Source organism: Natator depressus, chromosome 6 (genome assembly GCF_965152275.1).
Source record: "Natator depressus isolate rNatDep1 chromosome 6, rNatDep2.hap1, whole genome shotgun sequence".
Classification (NCBI taxonomy): domain Eukaryota; kingdom Metazoa; phylum Chordata; order Testudines; family Cheloniidae; genus Natator; species Natator depressus.
Window position 1 is genome coordinate 114506540 of NC_134239.1, and position 21779 is coordinate 114528318.

General features: G+C 42.4%; 1 protein-coding gene across 2 annotated transcripts; it reads right to left on the reverse strand.

Moving 5' to 3' along the window:
- Window positions 1-1977: 1977 nt before the first annotated feature.
- LOC141989540 (cell division cycle-associated protein 4-like) lies at window positions 1978-16720 on the reverse strand. 2 transcript variants are annotated; one of them, XM_074956349.1, is made up of 4 exons: window positions 12246-13003; window positions 6571-9935; window positions 3712-3891; window positions 1978-2037 (listed from the first exon to the last, which is right to left on the reverse strand). In XM_074956349.1, exons 1-2 carry the CDS (start codon window positions 12282-12284, stop codon window positions 9180-9182), a joined length of 795 nt encoding a protein of 264 aa, XP_074812450.1. In that variant the 5' UTR covers window positions 12285-13003; the 3' UTR covers window positions 1978-2037; window positions 3712-3891; window positions 6571-9179. The 2 variants fall into 2 exon arrangements, with proteins under 2 accessions (XP_074812450.1, XP_074812451.1); XM_074956350.1 differs by lacking the exon at window positions 1978-2037 and adding an exon at window positions 16654-16720 and having other exon boundaries at window positions 3712-3825; window positions 12246-12323.
- Between the last annotated feature and the right edge of the window lie 5059 nt (window positions 16721-21779).

The following is a 21779-nucleotide window of genomic DNA, read 5'->3' on the forward strand; positions in this document are numbered from 1 at the left end:
GTGATAAGAATACCCCTAAATTCTTAAAGTACAGGCCTTTGCAGACAGGCCTGAATATCTATATCCTAACACGGCCTACCTCAGACGCCAGGGGGTCCAGATTTTTCCCTATCTGGATGATTGGCTGGTCAAGGGTACTTCCTGGTCGCAGGTGAGGGATCATGTGGCGCTCCTACTGTCCACGTGCACCGCCTTGGACCTGTTGGTAAACAGCACCAAATCCACATTAGTCCCGGTCAAATGCAGAGAGTTTATAGGGGCGCTCCTGGACACAGCATCGGCCACAGCCTCTTTCCTGCCGGACAGATTCGAGACCCTGAAAGGTCTCATCGACTCGGTTTCAAAGTTCCCGGTGACAACAGCCAGGGTTTGCCTGCAGCTCTTGGGTCACATGTCGGCGTGCACGTACGTGGTGCGTCACACCAGACTCGGGATGATTTTTAGAGTAGCAGCCATGTTAGTCTGTATGTGCAAAAAGAAAAGGAGGACTTGTGGCACCTTAGAGACTAACAAATTTATTTGAGCATAAGCTTTTGCGAGCTACAGCTCACTTCATCGGATGCATTTTGTGGATACAGACTAACACAGCTGCTACTCTGAAACAGCTGAATGTATAGCTCTCTCAGATCTGAAGACAGACCACCAATATTCACTACATCTCCAACTAGTGGATAATTGTATAAGCTTTGTAAAAATCTCACATTTCTGAGCTCACATTTAAAGTTGATTTTTCTTGACAAGTGCCCTTACAACTATATACTTTCTCAAAGAGGGGAGAGCACATTCTGAGAGTTTCTAACTTTCCATATTTTATCTTGGATCACAAAGCATGAAGTACTCAAGGATTAAATGTGGTCTCTCTGTTTGACTACACCCAATGCAATTTGAACAGAATACCATCTTAACTGCACTTCTGCCCTTGCAATAAATGTCATGGGAACCTTAATGACCAAAAAGTGATCAGGACCTCAATTTAATATCTCATCTGAAAGACACTACCTCCAGCAGCTTTTATTGGCCTTTGCATTAAGATAGCATCGATTTAAAAATAAGTAGAAAGAATGCCTTCTACTGGATCAATGCCACTTCCTGTAACACCTATGTACTCCCTGGAGGTCTCCCATGCAACCACCAATTAGGCCTAAAACCACCCAAGGTAGTATAGATACAGTATCTGATACAAAATAGATTTAAGTTCTATTTAATACTGTTACAAGATTCACAGCTGTATAAAAAAGTGCTCTTCCTTTTAGACATAAGGTAGACAGAGAAAAAGGCATGCAGATTACATTATAATATTTAAAACAAAAAAGTTTCCCTGCAATTTAGCTTTTTTAAAAAACAAAAACCCAGCTCACTGCAGAAAATAACCAATAGTTTGCACTTCAATAGTTTCTTTCATCTGAGAATCTCAAAGAACAATCTAAAAAATTTAATTTGCCCTCAACACCTGTGGGAGGTAAGAGCCCTCATTCTACAGATAATAAAAAACAAAACCCCCACAACTAAGCCAGAGGGAGGTTAAGTCACTTGTCCAGAGTCACAGAAGTAGTCACTGGCAGATCTAAGAACAGAACCCAGGTCTCTTGCTATACAGTTCTCTGCCTCAAGTACAAGATCTTCTCCTACTTCCACAAGTTAAGTGGAGTTATGATTAATGATTTAAGTGTTTCAAGGACAATACCGTACAGTGCATTGTATGAAGATTTCATGTAGTATTTTTATAGGAACATATTCCCTCCTAAATTTTTATTTAGACTATTAAACATCTGTATCTTCTTACCTACATCTTCCACATAAGTTCAAATATGGCAATGGAAGTACTATTTTAGATGCCAACATCTATGATATATTGAACTGCTCAGTTCGACACAAGCATCAAACTCGTCAGACCTGTGTGAACTCTGAATTCTCTTTTTAAAAAAGCAATAATGATAATTCGGTCTTCCCATCTTGTGGGCTCCTCACACTGGTCCTTGTTCTAACAGCCTAAATGTTAACAAGTTTGAAGGCTCCATTTTGCAGAACCTGCCACTCCTTTAAACAAAAAGGAAACAAAAACAAAAAAAAGCTGCTTTTAGAGGCTTCCACAGCAGCCCCACGATTTATTAAATGGAAATTCCTCCAAAATTTGATCTATGACCAATGAGTGCAAAATGAATTTAGATTTAAAATATCCTATTAATTGTAAAGTGACAGTTTATTACTTAAATGCATGCACACTGCCACTACCCACACAGTCAAAAGGAACTTTCAAATATAGTTGACATAAGAAATACAGTTTCTTCCTAATTACATTTTTGCAAGCTCTCCTATTACTGTTCATGCATTTGATTATTCTTCCCTAGGAAGGTGATGTTTGAACTTACTGGAAAATTTTTCCTATTATAAGAAGCCATCTCTGGCTTCATATTTTCCAGTGGACAGATTGTGTAAATGTTAACATTTACACAAACTGCATGCAAACATCTGGAGTTCTCCTGGAGCAGTACAAGAATGCTTCCAGAAACAAGGATCACTATTCTACCTGTCTTACTCGAACACAGCTTCTTCTGAGGTCGATTGGAGTTTTGTCCAAGTAAGTTCTGAGAGGAGCCTTACATTAGTAAGATATCACTAGCCTGCAAGCCATGGGCATTCCAAGAACGGGCATCGGAGTTGGTAACATAAAAGAAAGATTGGGTGCAACTGATTTCTTCTTGCTTAAGACCAACAAGAGACACCAGAACTTGTAAATTATGTTTCTTGTAACTGAAACAAAAAAATCGTGGTGGGATTTTGTTTCACGACCTTGAACTCAGAACTTCCTGGAAATAAGAAGTTTAGCATGTGTCAGTCCTGCAGGTGACACCAAAAAAGGGATATCCTTTTTAAATAAGAATCAGCTGGAAGGTCTGTGAAAAGTATTAGAGCTGAATGAACCACATTACCCTAGTTTGGTTTGTTTGGAAGTAGTAAAGAATAAGTTTATTTCTCCCGTTATGGAGATATACTAAAACACAAACTTAAGACTCTTTAACGTCATGTTTTCATATACTGTATCAGCCTTCTGAAATTCTACTTGTTTGAATTTTTTGATGAAAATACTTTTAACTGCCCATTATCAATGAGAGTAATTTTTGTCCATGGGCCAATACATTTTTTATACAGATTTTGGATGGATATTTATTTTTCTAGTGTAAACGGCTGCTTTTAAAAACACTTTTTTTTATTTGTGCCTTACACTTGGTGTCTGAATATAAATAGATCTTTTGTTTCAAGCCACCTCTGGCTTCATATTTTTTGTAGTTTTTGTACATTTAGTATCAGGGAATATAGAGGAATTGTCTAATTTCAGAATTAAAATTAGTTAAATCAAATCAATAGATGAGATGTGGTGTTTCAACTGTAGTAGGCCTGTAGGCCTGAAAAAACCTAAGCCTGTAGTACTAGTGTAAATTTTGAGAATAGTTTGTAACATGGAGAACGTGTTACAGCAAGTTGACTTTGACCAACATTTGCTAAACCATTCCAGACACTTGTGGTTTTGGAATAGCATACAGACTGGCTTGAAAGAGAGACAATTCCCATTGAATTTGGAGACTACCATATGAAGTACTAACCTGCCTGCTGAAGGATGAAAACCATAGCTGAGTTACGCTGTCACTACATCTGAGGTATCTGAAAAGATACTTTTCAGCCCAGACCAGCAACACTCAGTTCTTTCCTTACCTCCCAATTTCCCTCTTCTTGATATAAGTTGTTGTTCGTCTATCTGTCTGGATTCTTATGCTTTTGCCCTTGCTGAATGCCTGAAACTACAAGAGCTCCAAATATTCTGGATTCCTAAATGACACAAAGGAAGGAGGATGGAGGACAAAACCATAGACAGGGTTAGAAATTTCAGTTTATCTGAAAAAGAAGAGCAGATTTAGCGTTAGCTATTTGCTTTAAAATTTTCATGTCCTCTGTGAAACAGAGTGGTGAGCTGAGCCTTAGCATTTGGACCAACTGTCAGGTGTTTGTAATGTGACAATCTTAGCCATGATGCCCAATTTGTAGAGGAAAGACAGCCATAGGATTCATCAAAAGAAAACAAGTCTGCCAGAGGCACCAGTGAATCTTACAGAAACCTTCAATGATCTAAAGAAGCTGCTTTCTTAGTTTGTACAGCTAGATTCAAATTTCCTTAGCAAAATGCTAGAAATGTTGACAGCCAACTCTGTTCTATTTCTGTGCAAAGTAGAGCCTATCACAGTCACACATGCTAGTACTCAGACACTCCTGATGACAGTGTTGTTCTAGCCATTTTGGTCCCAGGATATTAAAGAGAAGGTGGGGTGAGATAATATCTTTTATTAGACCAACTTTTGTTGGTGAGGCTTTTCCTACACTGGTCTTTCTTAGGCAAAACTTGTGTCGTTTGGGGGGGGGGAACCACCACACAAACACCCCCCCCGAACAACAAAAGTTTTGCTGACAAAAACTGCCGGTGTGAACAGCACTTTGTTGGCGGGAGAGCTCTCTCCTGTCGACAAACAGCGGCTACACTGCGTGCCTTTTAGCAGCATGGCTGTAGCAGCACAGCTATGTCTCTAAAAGGTGCGTAGAGTAGACATAGCCAAAGATACGCTTTTGAGCTTATACAGAGCTCTTCTTCAGGTCTGGGAAAGGTATTCCTGGTGTCACAGCTGAATACAAGATTGAACAAATAGTTTAGCAGAAGTAATTAGCACATAGTCTAAGGGACTATTCAATGTGAAGCAGCCCCTTAACACCACCTTTTTCTCCTATAACTATGGGGGGGGGTGTTAATGGGTTAGAGTAAGGTAATAAGACCCAAATCCAGTGTCTTAATAAAGACAATGATTTTTAGTGTCTACCAAAGTTATGAACTTAAGCTCCCTGGCTCATCTTTTGAAAGTATCGTGCAGGTTTCCTTTGAGGATAAGAACTGACAGGTCAGATATAGAATGATCACTTTGTGAAGTGTTCACCCATATGTGAGATGGTGTTTTTGTCTTATTTTCTTGAGTTCATTTGAGACCATAGTGATTGTCTGGTTTCACATACAATAAATACCCCAATAACTATGTATTAGATACGGTACACCACCTGTGATAGGCATGTGTAAGACCATGGATCTTGAAAGGTGCATTGTGGGGAGTGTTGACCATTTTAGCAGTGGAGATGTCTGCAGGTTTTGCGTCTGTTTTTTCTGGCAGGGTCGGGCGCTGCTTTGAGTTGGCGGGTCCTGGTCTGTGGGGAGCTTGCTTCTAATGTTGATGAGCTTGGGAGGTTGTGTGAAGGCCAGATGGGGGGGGGTTCAGGAAAGATTTATTTCCAAGTATGGGTGGTAGTTGTTTGAGGACCTAATATGGATTCCAGTGTGAGGTGGTAGGTGAAAACTAGACATGTATGGTCAGGGTGGGTTTTATTTCTGTATTGAAGCAGGTTCTCTTGGACTATTTGGATGGCCTGTTCCATGGAGTGTCCTTGTTTGGTGAAGGCGGTTTTGAGTGTGTTAAGTGTATATCCCAGACTATCTCCTCAGAGCATATTCTGTGGTATCTGAGTGACTGAGTGTAGCTAACATTTCTTGGTACATTTGGGAAGGTTACTGGATCTATAAAGGTAAGTGTGCTGATCTGTGGGTTTCTTAGTTGCCTGAAGGGTTCCATTACTGAAGCCGATTGTGGGGTCTGGGAAGTTATGCTAGTAGGGGAATGTTCCAGAGAGTTTAATTGACAAGTGGTGGTTGTTGAAGTTGTGGTGAAACTCTGAGGGAGTTTGTAATTTGTCCAGAGGATGAAAATACCATCAGTGTATCTCACATATATCATTTGCAAATGCACTACAAAACCAATTATCTTGGAACTAGCACATAAATGACTAAATGGACTAGAGAATAAACAGAGTCAACAGATTTACAACAGAAAAAGGTGAAACAAGTTAGAGTATGGAGGCATGGGAAAAGTGGACTAGTCTCAGCTCAGACAGAATACCAGTAGCAATGAAACAACCCTTGTGTTAACATTGGCTGGAAACTTCTGGGAAAGTCTAGAAATGGAGCTTCAAGGTGGGACCAAAAAGTAATCTCGCAAATCTCTTCATAAGCATGTATTCTTTTCAAGTTTCTGCTAAGTACTCAGGACCAGATTTTTAAAAGGTATTTAGGCATTACTGTGCTCAGCATTGCAATGCCTAACTGATTTAGGAGTCACTCATTTTCAAAAGGGATTTAGGCACTTAGGAGCCTAAATCCAAGGCGCAGCAATGCCTAAATACCTTTAAAAATCTGGGCCTCAGTTTAGGGTAACAGGCATGCAACATTACATATTCAAAACCAACAAGTTAATTTTAGGAGTCAAGTGAAATAAGATGCATATATCTTTTGAAAGGCCAATTCTATAAATGTGTAGATTAGCCAAAGCAGATAGTTTAATGGGCAGAGAATGCTTAGCTTAGCTGGAAAGACTAACAGCTATGTATAATTGCATAATAGAAAAATTTATTCTTTCAGTTCATAGAACATGCTTGTTAAGATGCTTAGTACAGCTATGCTGCATTTAATATAATTTGTGCACTTACATATTTGACAAGTCCCATACACAACCGTAGACACATCCTAGCTCAGTCATTATACAGAATGCTGAATATATGTGTGTCTTCCCTGCATCCATAATTTAACAGATAAGCATTCTTGAAAAAGCTAACCCTTCAAGGAAAGACATCGGCAACTTCCACCTGCTGAAGACAGAAAAATCAATTACGAATGTTTAAACATCAAAGCAATCCTGGGGGAGATTTTCAAAGTCACAAAAGGTAGTTAGGTTACAACTACACTAATGCTCCTCTGTATGCCTTTTGAGTATCTAGGGGGAGATGCCTCAGATGTTTAACCCTAACTCACTCACCCTTTGGGTCCATACAGAAAACAGACATCTTAAGCAAATTTCCATGGGCATCATTAGATAGAAAGGAGTCATCACCACCCATGCTGTGGTACACACCAATTGCAACATAAAACCTAGGTTGTATTTATTGTAGTCAAATGTCTATGAAGAGAAAGGTTACAGCACTTATATCCAGTTTAATAAGGATTACCTGCTGTGTCACCTAATTTGTGTGTTGATGTGAATATTTTCTAATTTAAAAATTCTTAAATATTTGAGCCCTCTATAGTACCTTTTCAATCCAGCTAAGTCGTACCAATTTAACTTGCATGTTTTCATGCAGTGCTTCATTCAGCTAGTTCTTTAATACAAACTCACGGTCCGTTTGGAATTATGAAAGCAATGTTTTACTACTAAGCACATAAAGATCACCTCATGTCCAAGTTTAATACAAAAAACATTTTTCAAGTTCACTGAAAGCTCACATACAAATGACACAAACTGGAGTTAAAAATATGCATCCATCTACTGTGGTGGGAAAACTTAGCTATACAATGCTGCTTTTTCAACCAGCCATTTTCAAAAGCACGTAAATTATTAAAATTCTAAGTTAAAGATGCATTCACCTAGAAACAGAAGTATTTATATTTAGAAATAAGTTTCATGGAAATGAGGAACTGGAATGTACTTAAAATCTCTAGTTAGAGATTTGAGAATCATGAGAGACATGAAATAGGTCAGATCACCTGTGGGAAGACAAAAAAGTTTGCTAAATACAAAAATGTTTATTTTTTCCACATTGTACTCAGTCCCTTGATACACCAGTGAAAGCAACTGAACTATTTGCGATCTCTTCCCCCCATACAGCCAATACCAAAAGGTTCCAGGACAACATCTCTCTTTTCCCTTCCTTTCCTATCATGTACTTTGATTTCTTTCTAGCACCAGTTTACCAAGGTAAAAATTGCTCATTTTATAGCAAAAATGTATGCCACATTTGATCCACCCCCTCCCCAAAAGTGCCCCTAGGGACAAGATGGATTACACACACTCTAAAACGAATGTGTAAGTCCTTAAAGAAAGCAAATGCTAACCCACATTATATTAACTTCTGTTAATCAAAAATAAGTTGACAAGAAAGTCTAGGTAAGGGTGGGACATACTAATTTAGACAAGACATCAGAACACATCATTAGAGATTTAAAGGCCTCTAGTAATATTTTGTAGTAATTAACGCAAGACAGTTCTCATATAAACAACTATTTGATGGTAGATTTCAGTGATAAACAATTCACTTGATGACATTTATATATAAATATACATAAATAAAAACCTATATAATTTAGGTCCGAAATTAACAAAAATGTGGTTTGAACTGTAATTGCATCTAGCTGTATCAGAGCTTTTCCTCTAATGATGCTCAAGTTGTATAAAAAGCATAACTGTACAATTCTTAGTTTAGTAAAGTACTACTCTATAAAACAGAATCATGAAAACAGCACTTACATTTTAATGAAATGTATAAAACGTATATTTACATTTACACACTTTACTGAACTACATAAGGTAGTTCATGGTAAAAAACAAATCCCTTCTTGTAAGTCTTTCAAAAATACATCAACTGCAAATATTTATGATTAAAAGTTACTAAATTAGCAGCTGACAGGACATTTATAGTAAAAAATATATTTTAGGAAAATAGCTGGAAAAAATCTAAACATTGATAAACACTTTAAAACTATATTTAAACATAAAATTTAAGCAAAAACAGACATAAAAACTAGGATAACGGGAACTATTGCATATTGCTCTTCAAAAGCCTTGCAGTAACTGCAGGCAGAACAGTGGAAGTGGATAGGGAAGAAATTAAGTGGTGGTAGGAATGAAGTGTTGATCCAGAATCAGGAGGTAAAGGAGAACCCAGTCTTTCTTAACTGCTGCCTCTTTTAGTGGGGGAAAGGGAGAAGGAAAACAAAAAAGACAGAGAGAAGCCCTCTCACTGAACATACACCCCCTTCAAAGGCTAGGAAAGGTTGGCATAAAAGCCCAATTCTGAAAGCCTTGGGCCCTAACTTAAAACCATTTACAGTATGTATTTACAGTTAAATGGACAAAACAGAATGACACTACAAATTGCATGTTAACTTCAAAAATTAACATTTTGCAATATGAAGTGCTTTTTATATATATATATTTTTTAATAAAATACATGTGCAGTTTTGATAGAATAAACTATCTGAAAAATTGTTTCCACAAGTCCTCTGTTTCCTTGAAAGATCTTTGTCTTCTGCACATTTAACAGTTTCAAGATTCAACAAGGATCTCCACAATATGATCAAGCTCATTAAGATCAGATTTACAGTTAGAGTTAGAATTTGTGGTTGTCTGAGAAGGAAATGTTTCGAGCATATCACAGTGTCCCATTTTTGTGTTGCTCATCATTCCTGTTAATACTGTATCAAGGTCATAGTAAGAATTGTCAACTTCTGAAAACAGATCTTCAACTGTATTAGGACTTTTATTCTCCAACGTCTCAAATATTTGATCTAATGATTTTTGAAAGTTTCCTCTATTTTCTTGTGGATTCTCCATTTCCCACATGTTACTCTGCAGGTTTCTTGGAGCTTGTGGTGATGCAACTGTTGACATAATTTCCGAATTATCTTGTGACTGGGTACCCTCACAGTCTTTAGTGAAGGTACCATAAACTGGAACAAGCTTTCCTTCAGCTTGTTCCTTGGATGAACGGCAAAGTATATCTGTTGAAACTAGACGATCTAGAGAAGTCTGTCCTGCACTCTGTGTATTTATCATCTGCCAAGTCCCATCCTGAGTCATTTCCTCTTGGATTTGCCGCACCGTATTGGCTATAAGTACCGAACGACAAAGATTAGGCTCAACAAGCATGTGGCATAATTGAAGTTTGACCAAAGACATATCTAAAAGTGACTGTCGCTGAAGATTATATGAAGGGATAGCCTTAAAACCAGCCAGAGTTCCTTCAATATCTTCTTCACCATCAAACCATTTTCTCTTCAATCCTCGCACAAACATTGTGTCCTGTTGAGAAAAAATGAGAGACTCTTTAACACAATCCAGTGGCCTAACAAGTTAGACACTGCAGAAACTACTGCAAAAACTTTAACATCTTTCATTTAAGAAACAATTAAAATCACTTGACAACATAAGAACTGTCATAACAGGCGTTACCAATGATGTATCTGGTACAAGATGCTTCAGAGGGATGTGTAAAACACAATGGACAATTTTACAGCAACATACCTACACGGGAAAGTCTGTTTCAAACTACAGGCAGCCAGTCAGTGATGGATTTATCTTCTGAAATGTGAGTGTTCGCTATCTAGTCTAACTGCAGCTACGGGTCTGGTAAGCATACAAATGTTCTTTTAATTTTACTGATATTGACCATATCTTAGAGTAGTGAGTGCCACAAGGTATTTTCTTAGGTGCTTAAAGAAAAAAATTAAATTGGCCTTGAATTTCAATGGGTGTCCCCTGATTCTAATGTAACAGTCAGGGTAAGTTAAAGTGCACACATGATGTTCACTACACAATTTACTATTCAATAAACCTTTATAGTATCCCTTCTTAATCTCTCCGCATATAGAAGTCTTAGCATGCCTAGGTTCAAAAAAAGAACTAAAGCTCATGGAGGATAGGTCCATCAATGGCTATTAGCCAAGATCATCAGGGACGCAACCCCATCCTCTGGGTGTCCCTAAACCTCTGACTGCCAAAAACTGACTGACACCAGATGGATCACTCAAAATTAACCTGTTCTTTTCATATCCTCCGAAACATCTGGCACTGGCCACTGTCAGACAGGATACTGAGCTAGCTGACCCACTGGTCTGACCCAGTATGGTTTATGTTGGACATATTTCCTCCCTCCTCCCCCCTCCCCCTTTTTTTTTTTTTGGAGAGGGTAACCAAACCTAAACACATTATTCAAGTTGAAAGTGTACTAACTGAAAATGCCATGGGAGAGTGGGGGAAGTATTCTTCTCTACTTCTCTCAATACACGCTAATCTCTCATTTTAGGTTTCTGATTGCTATTGTGCACCGAGCAGATGTTTTTCTTTAAGCTCTCCTCCATGTCTTTTCCCTGAGTGGTTAGTTAACTCAAAATCCAACATATGACAAGGTAAACTGTTCCTTCCAACATGTTAGACTGTATTTACATTGACTTTAATTTGCCATTCTGTTCCCAAGTTTTAAGGGCTTCTAAAATTCCTTACAATACAATGCTCACTAAAAAACGTATGTCACCCCTCTTCTAGATCATTAATGTATTACACCACTGATACTATGGTTCTGTAGGCACCTCACTTTAAAATCCCACACAGAATAAAGATACTTGCCGTGGTAAATTGTGGTTCTCAGAAATCAAGTGCCATTTGGACACACACACACTCTTGGGGTAAGTATGCCTTGTTTGTGGGATACTGGAAAATTCTAGAAAGCAGTGCATATCGGGGCTACTCACCCCAAGCTTCTGTGGTTAATGTCACCTTAATTCTGCATTTTCTAGTTTGCTATGTTTTTTACTTTAACTGTAATGTTATTGTAAGGGATATATAGGACCCTAACTGACCAATAAACTGTTTTTCAAACATTTGATATTTGAAAACTAAACTCACTGAATGGAAAGAAATGTGGAGCAATAACAATATTGAGCACCTTACTGTTTTTTGTGGGGGAATTAAAATATAGGAAGAGCACCAAGCAGAGATGAAACAAAATGAGAAATCCTTCAATTTAAAAAAAAACAAAAAAACAAACAAACAAAATCAGATTTTGCCAGAATGTCCCACTGGTTTCTATCGCATTGATTCACTTGCAAATGGATAACCCACATCATAACTATAAAAACGAACAGGAGTACTTGTGGCACCTTAGAGACTAACAAATTTATTAGAGCATAAGCTTTTGTGGGCTATAGCCCACTTCATCGGATGCATAGAATGGAACATATAGTAAGAAGATATATACATACAAAGAAGGTGGAAGTTGCCATACAAACTGTAAGAGGCTAATTAATTAAGATGAGCTATTATCAGCAGGAGAAAAAAACTTTTGTAGTGATAATCAGGATGGCCCATTTAGACAGTTGACAAGAAGGTGTGAGGATAGATTCATCCGATGAAGTGGGCTGTAGCCCACAAAAGCTTATGCTCTAATAAATTGGTTAGTCTCTAAGGTGCCACAAGTACTCCTGTATCCACAAAAAGAACAGACTAACACAGCTGCTACTCTGAAACCTATCATAACTATAGAATCTTGTTGCCCAATTTCTGAGACTGCAAAAAATATAGCTGTTTAAAAGTTTCACTTAAAAAGTTACATACCAGTAGCTGCGTTTGGTGGAGTCCTTCCTCTTCTCCCATGCTATAGAACAAGATTCCATACAGCAAGTGTTATAGCTCCTACCAGGCAGCAGGAGACAGGAAGTCAGTCAGTTACAGGAGGTACACAGCAAAACTTCATCCCTTGTTTGCTATTATACAGGTACCTATACAGTCTCCATTACTTGATTATCTGAGCGCCTCACAAACTTTAATGAACTGATCCTCATAACACACCTGTGAGGCAGGGCAGTGCTATTATCCCCATTGTACAGACTGATCAGAGAGGCTGAGTGATTCGCCCAAAAGTCACACAGGAAGTCTGTGTGAAAGTAAGGACTTAAACCCTGGGTCTCCTAAGTCCCAGGCTAATGCCCTAACCATTGCACCATTCTTCTTCCTTTTTCTCCTCTCTTTCTTAGCTATTGAAATAGTAAACAAAATATTTAGTGGTCACTTGGGGTATTGAAATATACATTAAAATTACTTAAGGGGGAGAAAAGACAAATCTCTGTAAAACAAAAGGAAAAACATACAGTATACTCCCCTTTACCTGAAACCCTATTATCCAAACCTCCATATTGACCAAATCCCTTTCTTGTCCCCACTGCATCTGATGTAAGGAGATAAGGCAGGAATTTAGATAAAGCAGAGGTTCGGTTACTAGAGACCCCCAGCCAGGGCTGCAAGAAGGAAAAGGACACAAGCTCCAAGCTGCAGGAAAGCCAGCCTGCTGCTGAATGGTCCTGCAGCAGTGCAGGGACCCCTTTTCACACTCCTGTGACAGCAGGGCTGCGAAAGAGCAGCGTTGTGACAGCAGTGCTTCAGGATTTCCTGCACTGTCACCGGGCCAGTGACACTTGATCCTTATAGGCGCAAGGAAGGTTGAATTCTTGGCCGGGCAGAGCAAAGTCTTGGCCAGGGATTTCTGCTCTGCCCCACACCTGCAAAGATTGGGTGTCCCTGGTCGTGGCAGCGCAGGGAGCCTTCTGCAGCCCCACTGTCATGGAAGCAAGCGGGACAGAGCAGAAACCCTCTGCCAGGACTGCAAGGAGCCGGCCTCTGCGTGTCTCCTCCCCTCTCTATTAACTGAGCTCCCAATTATCCACATAACAGCTGCGTGCCTCATGCTACTTGAATAATCAGGGTACACTATATTGCAGATTTTGTCACTCTTCTCCCATCCTACATGAAGATTATATAAAGTAAATGTAAGTGGTAAGCTGTGAAAATAAGGAGGTGAGTTTTCCTACAGCAGCAGCCATGAGAACTTTGTGACTAAAATTTGCCTTGCAAGCTGATAGATTTGCTAGAAAAGAGTGTAGGAGAAATGTGTTTTGTTCATAAAAGCAAGTAGACTTTCAAAACAAATTTGGGACTAAATGAAGTTTGATAGACCTCTTAACATATTGACTATGAATGTCCTTTGCACTAGAGTTACCAGATCAGGAAAAAAAATAGCTAATTCATTTGAAATTCTGAAAGCTTCAAGGGTAAAGTACGAAAATAACCCAAATTTTCTTCTAGAAACATCTGTCATAGATAAGAATTCAGTGACCCCAGCTCAGTTAAATAAGAAGAGGAGGGGAGGGAAGGTATTTTCCCAATAATGCTACTTTTTACCAGTTGTACACCCTAAGGGCAATCTGTTACAGAATGCATCTGGACTATATAGTAGCCATCTGCATCCTGAATCTGACTGAACCCTCTTAAAATAAAATCAAGACATTCTAGTAAAGATCAAGCAACATTAAAAGTTGCTGCAGATCTGAGAATAAGTAACCAAGATAGAGTGTTTTCTACTACTGTTTGATATTTGAGGATTCTAGAAAATAAAGCCTTACTTCAGAAGACAGTCACTATCACCTGCCAAAACAACTGAATGAAATGGGAATGCCTGCTGAAGAGAACATGAGCCTTCGATAAAAGGACGGGGGGGAGGATTCATTATCAGGTCCAGAAACTAAAGGACAAAGTGATACTATAGAGATGGTTTCAGCCCAGTCAAACTGGAACTTCAGTAATACACACTGGGAAAGGAACAGGTACCCAACACAAGAAAATTATACACATGATCTGTTGCATGTGATTTTACATCGTTCCCAGGAGCAAAAATCTTTGCTCACAAAACAAATAGGTTCTCTTTGCATCCTCTTAGATGAGTCCTATTTTTCATAGTTATATGGTAGCAAAGCCTACTGCTGATTCCACCCAGACACACAATTGTGCCCCAGAATCTAAAATTTAATTTAAAAACCTGAGTTTTTAGCCCTTCTGGTTTTTTTAAAAAAAGCATGCAAATATAAAATATACATCTTGCTGTTTTTCCTGCACAGAACCCATAGTAGTTATGAACTGGCCATTCATTGCAAGAGGGTGTTAACTGTAAAAACTAAGTACATATCTACATTACAATCTTAAATCAACCTAAGTTAGGTCAACTTATACTACCACACTCCTTCTGTCAGTGGTATCTCTCCTCACCTTGAGTGCTTCCACTGACTGAAGAGGGGCAGTGTGGGGGGCTGAGAGCTGGGGCAGCCAGGAGCAAGGACCCGGGACAGTGCGGGGTGGGACCCTAGGCAGCCCAGTTTGGAGTGGAGACCAACAGCCAACAACTGAGATAGGTAATGCAGTGTCTATAGGTCATCCTAACTACACGGACACAACCCCTATGCCTCTCGTGGAGGGGGAGTTATATTCAATGTGGTAGTACACTTACATCAGCGGGAGCAAGGCTGTAGTGTGTATATTGACGTATTTCAGAGTAGCAGCCGTGTTAGTCTGTATTCGCAAAAAGAAAAGGAGTACTTGTGGCACCTTAGAGACTAACCAATTTATTAGTCTCTAAGGTGCCACAAGTACTCCTTTTCTTATATTGACATAGTTAGGTCGACATAAGGCAGCTTATGTCTACCTAACTGTATAGTGTAGACAGGGCTAATAAATTTAATTGTAAACACTTGTTTCTCTGCTGATCACTATATCAGAGCAATTCAACAAGTGTGCTTGGTCCACTGCTGTTGGACACAGTGACAGATGAAGTCAAGAGGTGTCTGTTTGGAAGCTAGAAGTTCAAGGTCCCCCCCCCCCCCCAACAATTTCAAGTAAACTTTAACCTTGCCTAAAAAGGGGAAGAAAAGTTACATCCTTTCCCTAGCACTCTACTACATGTGTGCCAAAAGCCCAAACTGTTCTGTTTTCCTGTGTGCCAAAAGCCCCTCGATTTTGCGGTTAATCTTCGACAGCTCCTACAATACAGATGTGTCAAAACAAAAATCTGCAGCATACGGACATCTGAAAATTTGAAGAATAGCATAAAATATATTGGATTGAATATAAAAAGAAGTAGTTCAAAGAATAGTATTATTAATGTATTTAATTCATTAAAAGAGTTAAAATTTAAATTTACTTGAATCTGGCACAGAGCTTCCAGTTTGCTGTAGAAACAGGGACCTTACCACTGAATTTAGGTCCAGATTTTGCTAAGTTATAAATGACTGCACAGACACCATTTCCGAGACACAATACCCAAGTACAGCGTGTGGTTGCAAGAAAAGGCAACCCTCAGGACCAGGGTGGGGACAGTGCCAGGTCACCCACCTCCTAGCAATACAGAGTTGTGTGTGATGGATTTGGGAATACAGGGATGTACATAACGATCATGAGAGGATGGGACAAAAGGACAGTCTAGTCTTCCACCTAACATACAGATGACGTAGTGGAAAGAGTAAAAAGGTGCAAGTGGTGGTGATAGGTCAGGAAAAGTGCAGAGGTGTGTAGAGCTGAGGGGGCATCCCCCCCGGGGGGGGGGCAGGGCAGTGGCCCCCTCCCCTAAGAGCGCCGGCCCCTCGGGGCGGCAGGAGTCACTCTCCCAGAAGTACAGAGGCGGTATGTGGTGGTGGTGATGATGGCAGAGGATGTGGGGGTGAGGGGGGAAAGCACCGCCTTGGAGGAAGGAGGTGGGGGAGGAGCAAAGTGCTGCGGCGGGGATTAGGAACTGGGGGGCAGGGGACATGTAGGGAGCTGCTGGCCAGGGTGAAGGTGGGGGAGGGCCAGTGCGCTAGACCTGCGGGGCAGTACGCGCGAGGGGGGGAGGCAGGGAGAATGGGGGGCGAAAGGGAGCAGTGAGCGGAGGCTGTGGAGTACTCGAGGGGGGGGAGCGCCTTCCCCGCCGCAAAGCGGCCTTCCCCGCTCCGAAGAGACCCTGGCCGGCGGCAGCTGGAGCTCGTCGCCCCGCTCTGCCCTGGGACCCCGGGGAGGGGGATCCGCCGCCATTTTGAATCCACCTCCACCCCGGGCTCTTCCCCGCCTCCAGACCCGGCGCCCCATTCTCTGCCCGCGGGGCAACGACAGACGCCGGTGGCGGCTAATCCCGGGCCCGCAGAGCGCTCGGCCCGAGCCTACTCACCGCCTCGTCGCCGCCCGCTCCTCCCCGACCCGAGCCCGGCTCCCGCCTCACCGACCGCTCCGCGCCTGAGAGAGGGGGCGTGACCAAGCACACTGGCCAGCCCCGCCTTCCCCCCACCCGCCATCTTATTGTCAAAGCCCACAAAGAAACGGCCGCCTGCTCCTCCCCTACCAGGCCTGCCATTGGGGAATGCCTCCACCATGAAACCCCGCCCACGGCCAACCACTGACCGTCATTGGCTGTCTCCTGACCCTGTGGCACCGCCCTCATGGGATCCAGCCTTCCATTGGGTGACGGGTTACCATGGTGCTCAGCTCCACCCGCCCCCTAACGTGCGATTGGCTGAGGGGTTACCATGGAGCCCAGACCCGCCCCTTAGCTGTAACTGGCTCAGGGAAAGGACGAGGTGGAGTCTAGTGTTCAAATAGCTGCCAATGGGCTAGGCGGGCCTGTGTCTGGTTTTGCCTCGTTGACTTGCTTGGGCTCCTGGCCAGTGACTCCAATGCCAGCAGAAGTGGGGCCTGGCTGAGAGCAGCCCTGTGATCCTTCCTTCCTTCCTTCCCTCCCTCCCTCCCTCCACGTGCCCACCAGGAGGTGGTGGCAGAGGCGCCCCCATCTCACCAGGGCACCTGCCCTTTTGCTTGCATCCTGTGGTAATGAGAGGATGGGACAAAAGGCACTGTGTGACCTCTGCGTAGTGCTTTTCCCCCTTGCTGGGGGCTCCTCCACTCACAGCGTGAAACCTAGCGCGTCTGGCCATCTCACAAATTCCTTGCCTGGCCCTTCTGGGACACAGCAACACCTCCAGCACCTATGGCTGGAACCGCAAGGGAACGTACGAGACAGTTGTACTGGGTCAGACAATGGTCAAGCGAGCTCTGTATCCTATTCTTCTGCTAGTGGCCCCTGCCAGGTGCTTCAGAGGGAATGAAAAGAGCAGGGCAATTATTGAGTGATCCTTCCGCTGTCATCCAGTCTCAGCTTCTAGCAGTTGGTGGTTTAGGGCAGTGGTTTTGAAACTTTTTTTCTGGGGACCCAGTTGAAGAAAATTGTTGATGCCTGCGACGCAATGGAACTGGGGAAGAGGGGTTTGGGGTGTGGGAGGGGCTCAGGGCTGGGGCAGAGGTTTAGGGTGCGGGGGTGAGTGCTGCAGGTTGGGGCTGGGAATGAGGGGTTCAAGGTGTGGGAGGTTTTGGGCTGGTGCAGGAGGGTGTCAGGGCTCTGGACTAGGGCTGAGGGCTTTGGGGTCAGTGCAGCCGGGGTGCACCGAGGACCGTGCTGCATCCGGAAGCAGCCAGCAGCAGATCTGCCTCCTAGGCGGAGGCACGCAAGTGGCTCAGTGTGACTCTTGCCCGCAGGCACCGCCTTCCCCGCACCCCGTTCCTCTTGGCCAGTTGCCAGCCAATGGGAGTGCAGAGCTGGTGCTTGGGCAGTGCACGGAACCCTGTGGCCCCCCCGCCTAGAAGCCGGACCCACTGCTGGTCGCTTCCGGGGTACAGCGTGGTGTCGGAAAAAGTAAGCACTAGCCTGCCTTAGCTGGGCAGCACTGCTGACAGGACTTTTAACGTCCCTGACCAGAGCAAGGCGACCCAGCGCCTTACACGCCACGACCCAGTAGTCGGTCACGACCCATGGTTTGAAAACACTCGTTTAGGGACACCCAGAGCATGAGGCTGCAGCCCTGATGATCTTGGCTAATAGTCATTAATGGACCTATCCTCCAGGAACTTATCTAATTCTTTTTTGAGCCCATTTATACTTTTGGCCTTCACAACATCCCCTGGCAACGAGTTTCACAAGTTGACTGTGTGTTGTGTGAAGAAGTACTTCCTTATGTTTGTTTTAAACCTGCTGCCTATCAATTTTATCAGGTGACCCCTACGTCTTGTGGCATGTGAAGGGGCAAATAATACTTCCCTATTCACTTGCTCCATAGGATTAATGATTTTATAGACCTCTCCCATCTTCCCATTTAGTCATCTCCTTTCTAAGCTGAACATATCTCAAATCCCTATCCCAACCGCATATGGTCTTCATTCTTCTCTTAATGTTACCCTCAAGACTCAAACATTTTTACACACCTAATTATTTTTCTCTAGCCAATCTATCTAATCTCATAGTGCCACCACATTTTAGGATTTGAGCAGAGTCATGCAATATGTGGTGTTTTTCTTAAAGCCTCAGCTCCTAGACTCAGGTGATTATGTGAAAATCTCAGCTTTAATTTTTTAAAAATTAAGTTTGCAACTCTCATAGTTGTGGAGACAGTCTTGAAAATGCAAAACTCTCAAGAGGCAAATAAAAAGAACCCAAATATATTATTTTTAAAATCTCATTTTTGAACACTTGGAGTTGGCAATACTGATTCAGTCTTGATGTTGTTGTCCTCTGCAAACACTTTGTTCCTTATGCTTAGCTGCTGTAAACTTTCCCCAGCTTCCTACCCACAGTTAGCTCTCAATTAATTAGAAAGGAAGGGCAAGTCAGGTCTAGCTGCATCCGATGAAGTGAGCTGTAGCTCACGAAAGCTCATGCTCAAATAAATTGGTTAGTCTCTAAGGTGCCACAAGTCCTCCTTTTCTTTTAGCTGAAAGCTTCTCTGCTGTTTCTGGCCCTCAGCTGGTAGAAAGAGGATTTGCAGCCTTGAGGGAAGATGTGAGGCGGAGAATGTAGGACAGAAAATTAAATTCTGAAAACAGAGAGGAAGAGTAGGACAGACTGTAGAAGGAGCAAGAGATAAAATAGAACTTGGAGATTAGGTGTAGGGAAAGTTGAAAACAAGTAATAATGGCATGCACAGAGTAAAATTAGCCAGAAGTTGGGAACAGGGTTAGGTCAAAAATTGTAATGTCTTTTTTATTCTTGGGTCTAATCTGCCCTGCTCTTACCACAGCATGGTGCAGAATTCCCAGTCAAAATGCTAAAAGAAAAGAAAGTGATATCATGGAGGAAAAACTGCCACACATTCAGGCAGACAGACACCAATTACTTCTGGCCTAGTTGCAAAGAATTTAGGCCCTGATCCTGCAGTAAGCCCTGAAAGGGCTACCCTTGTGCTAGCATAGAGCTCTGTTACTGGGTTCAATAGGTGTGGTTCTTTGCAGGACCAAGACGGTAAAGTAAAATGCAAAGAAAAAAACAGTGATAAACAAAGGGCATAAACATGTATATAAAAGGACTAAAGATTTTCCTCTCAAAATTATTTTTTCGTTTGTTAGAAATATCAGGTCTCAACATCTCCAAACTTTCAAAAAGTTCTCCAGCAAAATGAGGGACCTAGTTAGATTCTGATATAACAGGAGACTGAGTGGTGAAGGAGTTTTACTGTTTAAAACTCTGATTTTGTCAATGCAAACTGACATAAGGCCAGGGAGAAAAACTGTGATAGAAGGTTGAATCTATCTCTTCTGTTAAGGTCTGAGGAAGCTCCCATGGCAGATCTCTAGTCAAGGCATGACAAGACTTGATATTTTTAGGAAAAAAAGTAAACAATCCTTGTTTCCTTTATACATGAGAAATAAAACCTAGAAAATCACAATGGTATGATCTGGATAAACCGATACAAAACAATGTAACCCAAGAGATTTAGTAGAGAACAAACCATCAAAAAGATAAAAATAAAGCAATAAAGAGTACAAGGCTGTGCCACCTACCCTTTCCACCCAGCCATCCACCACACTGAACCAAACTCTCTTGTATTGGAAAGAACTTAAAAAGCTAGACTGCTAGTTTCCTATACAGAACTTTCACATTAGCAGGCTCCCTCAGCAGAGTGAAATGTTCACAACTAAGACAACTCTTAGCAAAAGCAGAATCTATGACTAGAAGTCAGAGGCAAAGACTAAGGGGAAACAAAACACCATGAAAAAACAAAGAGAAATGTCTGCCACAGCTTGATAGAGGAAACTGAAATCGAGACACTTTCTACTCCAGCATAAGAGGGAATGCTTAAAAATCATTTATCTTCAATGAACAGATATGACATAGGACTTTATGTTGCCAGCAAATCAGAAATGGCTAGTAGCCTGTGAGGAGCACTCTGCAGCCCTGTCCTGGGACGCCATGTGCCCCTCTGTAGCTACTTTGGCAGGCAACACAAAGCTGAAGGGTGGGGGAGGAGGAAGTGAGTCGTGTCCTGAGAAGGAAGAATCCAGCACAGAATTACGCTCTTCCCCTGCCTAACGGCAGGGGGGCTATCTTGACTGGGCACCCACAGTGCAAGGCTGGGCAGGTTCAGCTTGGCCAGGCTGCTGTAGCCGGTCCCCTGCTTGCTACCTGGCTGGGCTGAGGGTTTTCGCCTTCTCCCACCTGCCTTAGTTGCAGGAGGGACTGGATCCCTCCCTTCCTTTATGTATGTAGTTTATGTATGTAGGTGTGTGTCGCAGGACATTAGCGAGGCAAGGTGGGTGAGGTAATAGCTTTTATTGGACCAACTTGTATTGATGAGACAAGCTTTTGAGCCACACCGAGCTGTTCTGTGAACGTCTGGGCGGGGACTAGCAGAGCTAGGAGCTGTTACATCCCTTCCCCAACTTGAATGGGCGACAGGCTGGGCTAAGAGCGACTTCTCCAACCTCCAGGTTGCAGCAGGCTGCAGCGTCTCCGCCCACAGTGTTAGCCCTTATTCTCGCCACCATGCGAGCTGGCTCTGCCCGGAGCGGCAGCCCCACCTCCTTGCTCTGTGCTAGCCTGTGCTGGGTTCCGTGACCTGCCGGGAACACAGATGCTAACGAGCGCTGCTGAAAGCTACAGCCCGCCCGCCACCTCCCTACCCGACTGTGTGAGCCAGTGCTGGGCTGAGCATTAGGGGCTAACGGAGCTGGGAGCTGGATTAGCTGCCTACAGTGTTGTCACTCAGCCAGTCCGGTGTGGGTGGGACTTTCACACAGCAACATGGGAGGAAAAACCAGTTTAAAAATAGGAAACTGTTTGTAAAACCACCAAAATGACTGGGAAACTCAGCGCCTGGGCTTGGGCCTGAAGTAGTTCTTCTCTTTTTTAAACTAACTAGATTTTGAGTTTTTACAGCGACTAGAGTGATAGGGTCCTGGTCTGTGACTGGAACACCTCAGTGCTACTGCAGTACAAATACTAATAAACGAAAGCTTATGCTCAAATAAATTTGG

What these genes read in the sequence shown, in the direction of transcription:
- LOC141989540 (XM_074956349.1), bottom strand. Translation starts at nt 12,284, where the DNA reads ATGGGAGAAGAGGAAGGACTCCACCAAACGCAGCTACTG. An exon ending in TCCACCAAACGCAGCTACTG is followed by an intron (nt 9,936 to 12,245) that starts GTATGTAACTTT and finishes TTTTCTCAACAG; the next exon opens with GACACAATGTTTGTGCGAGG.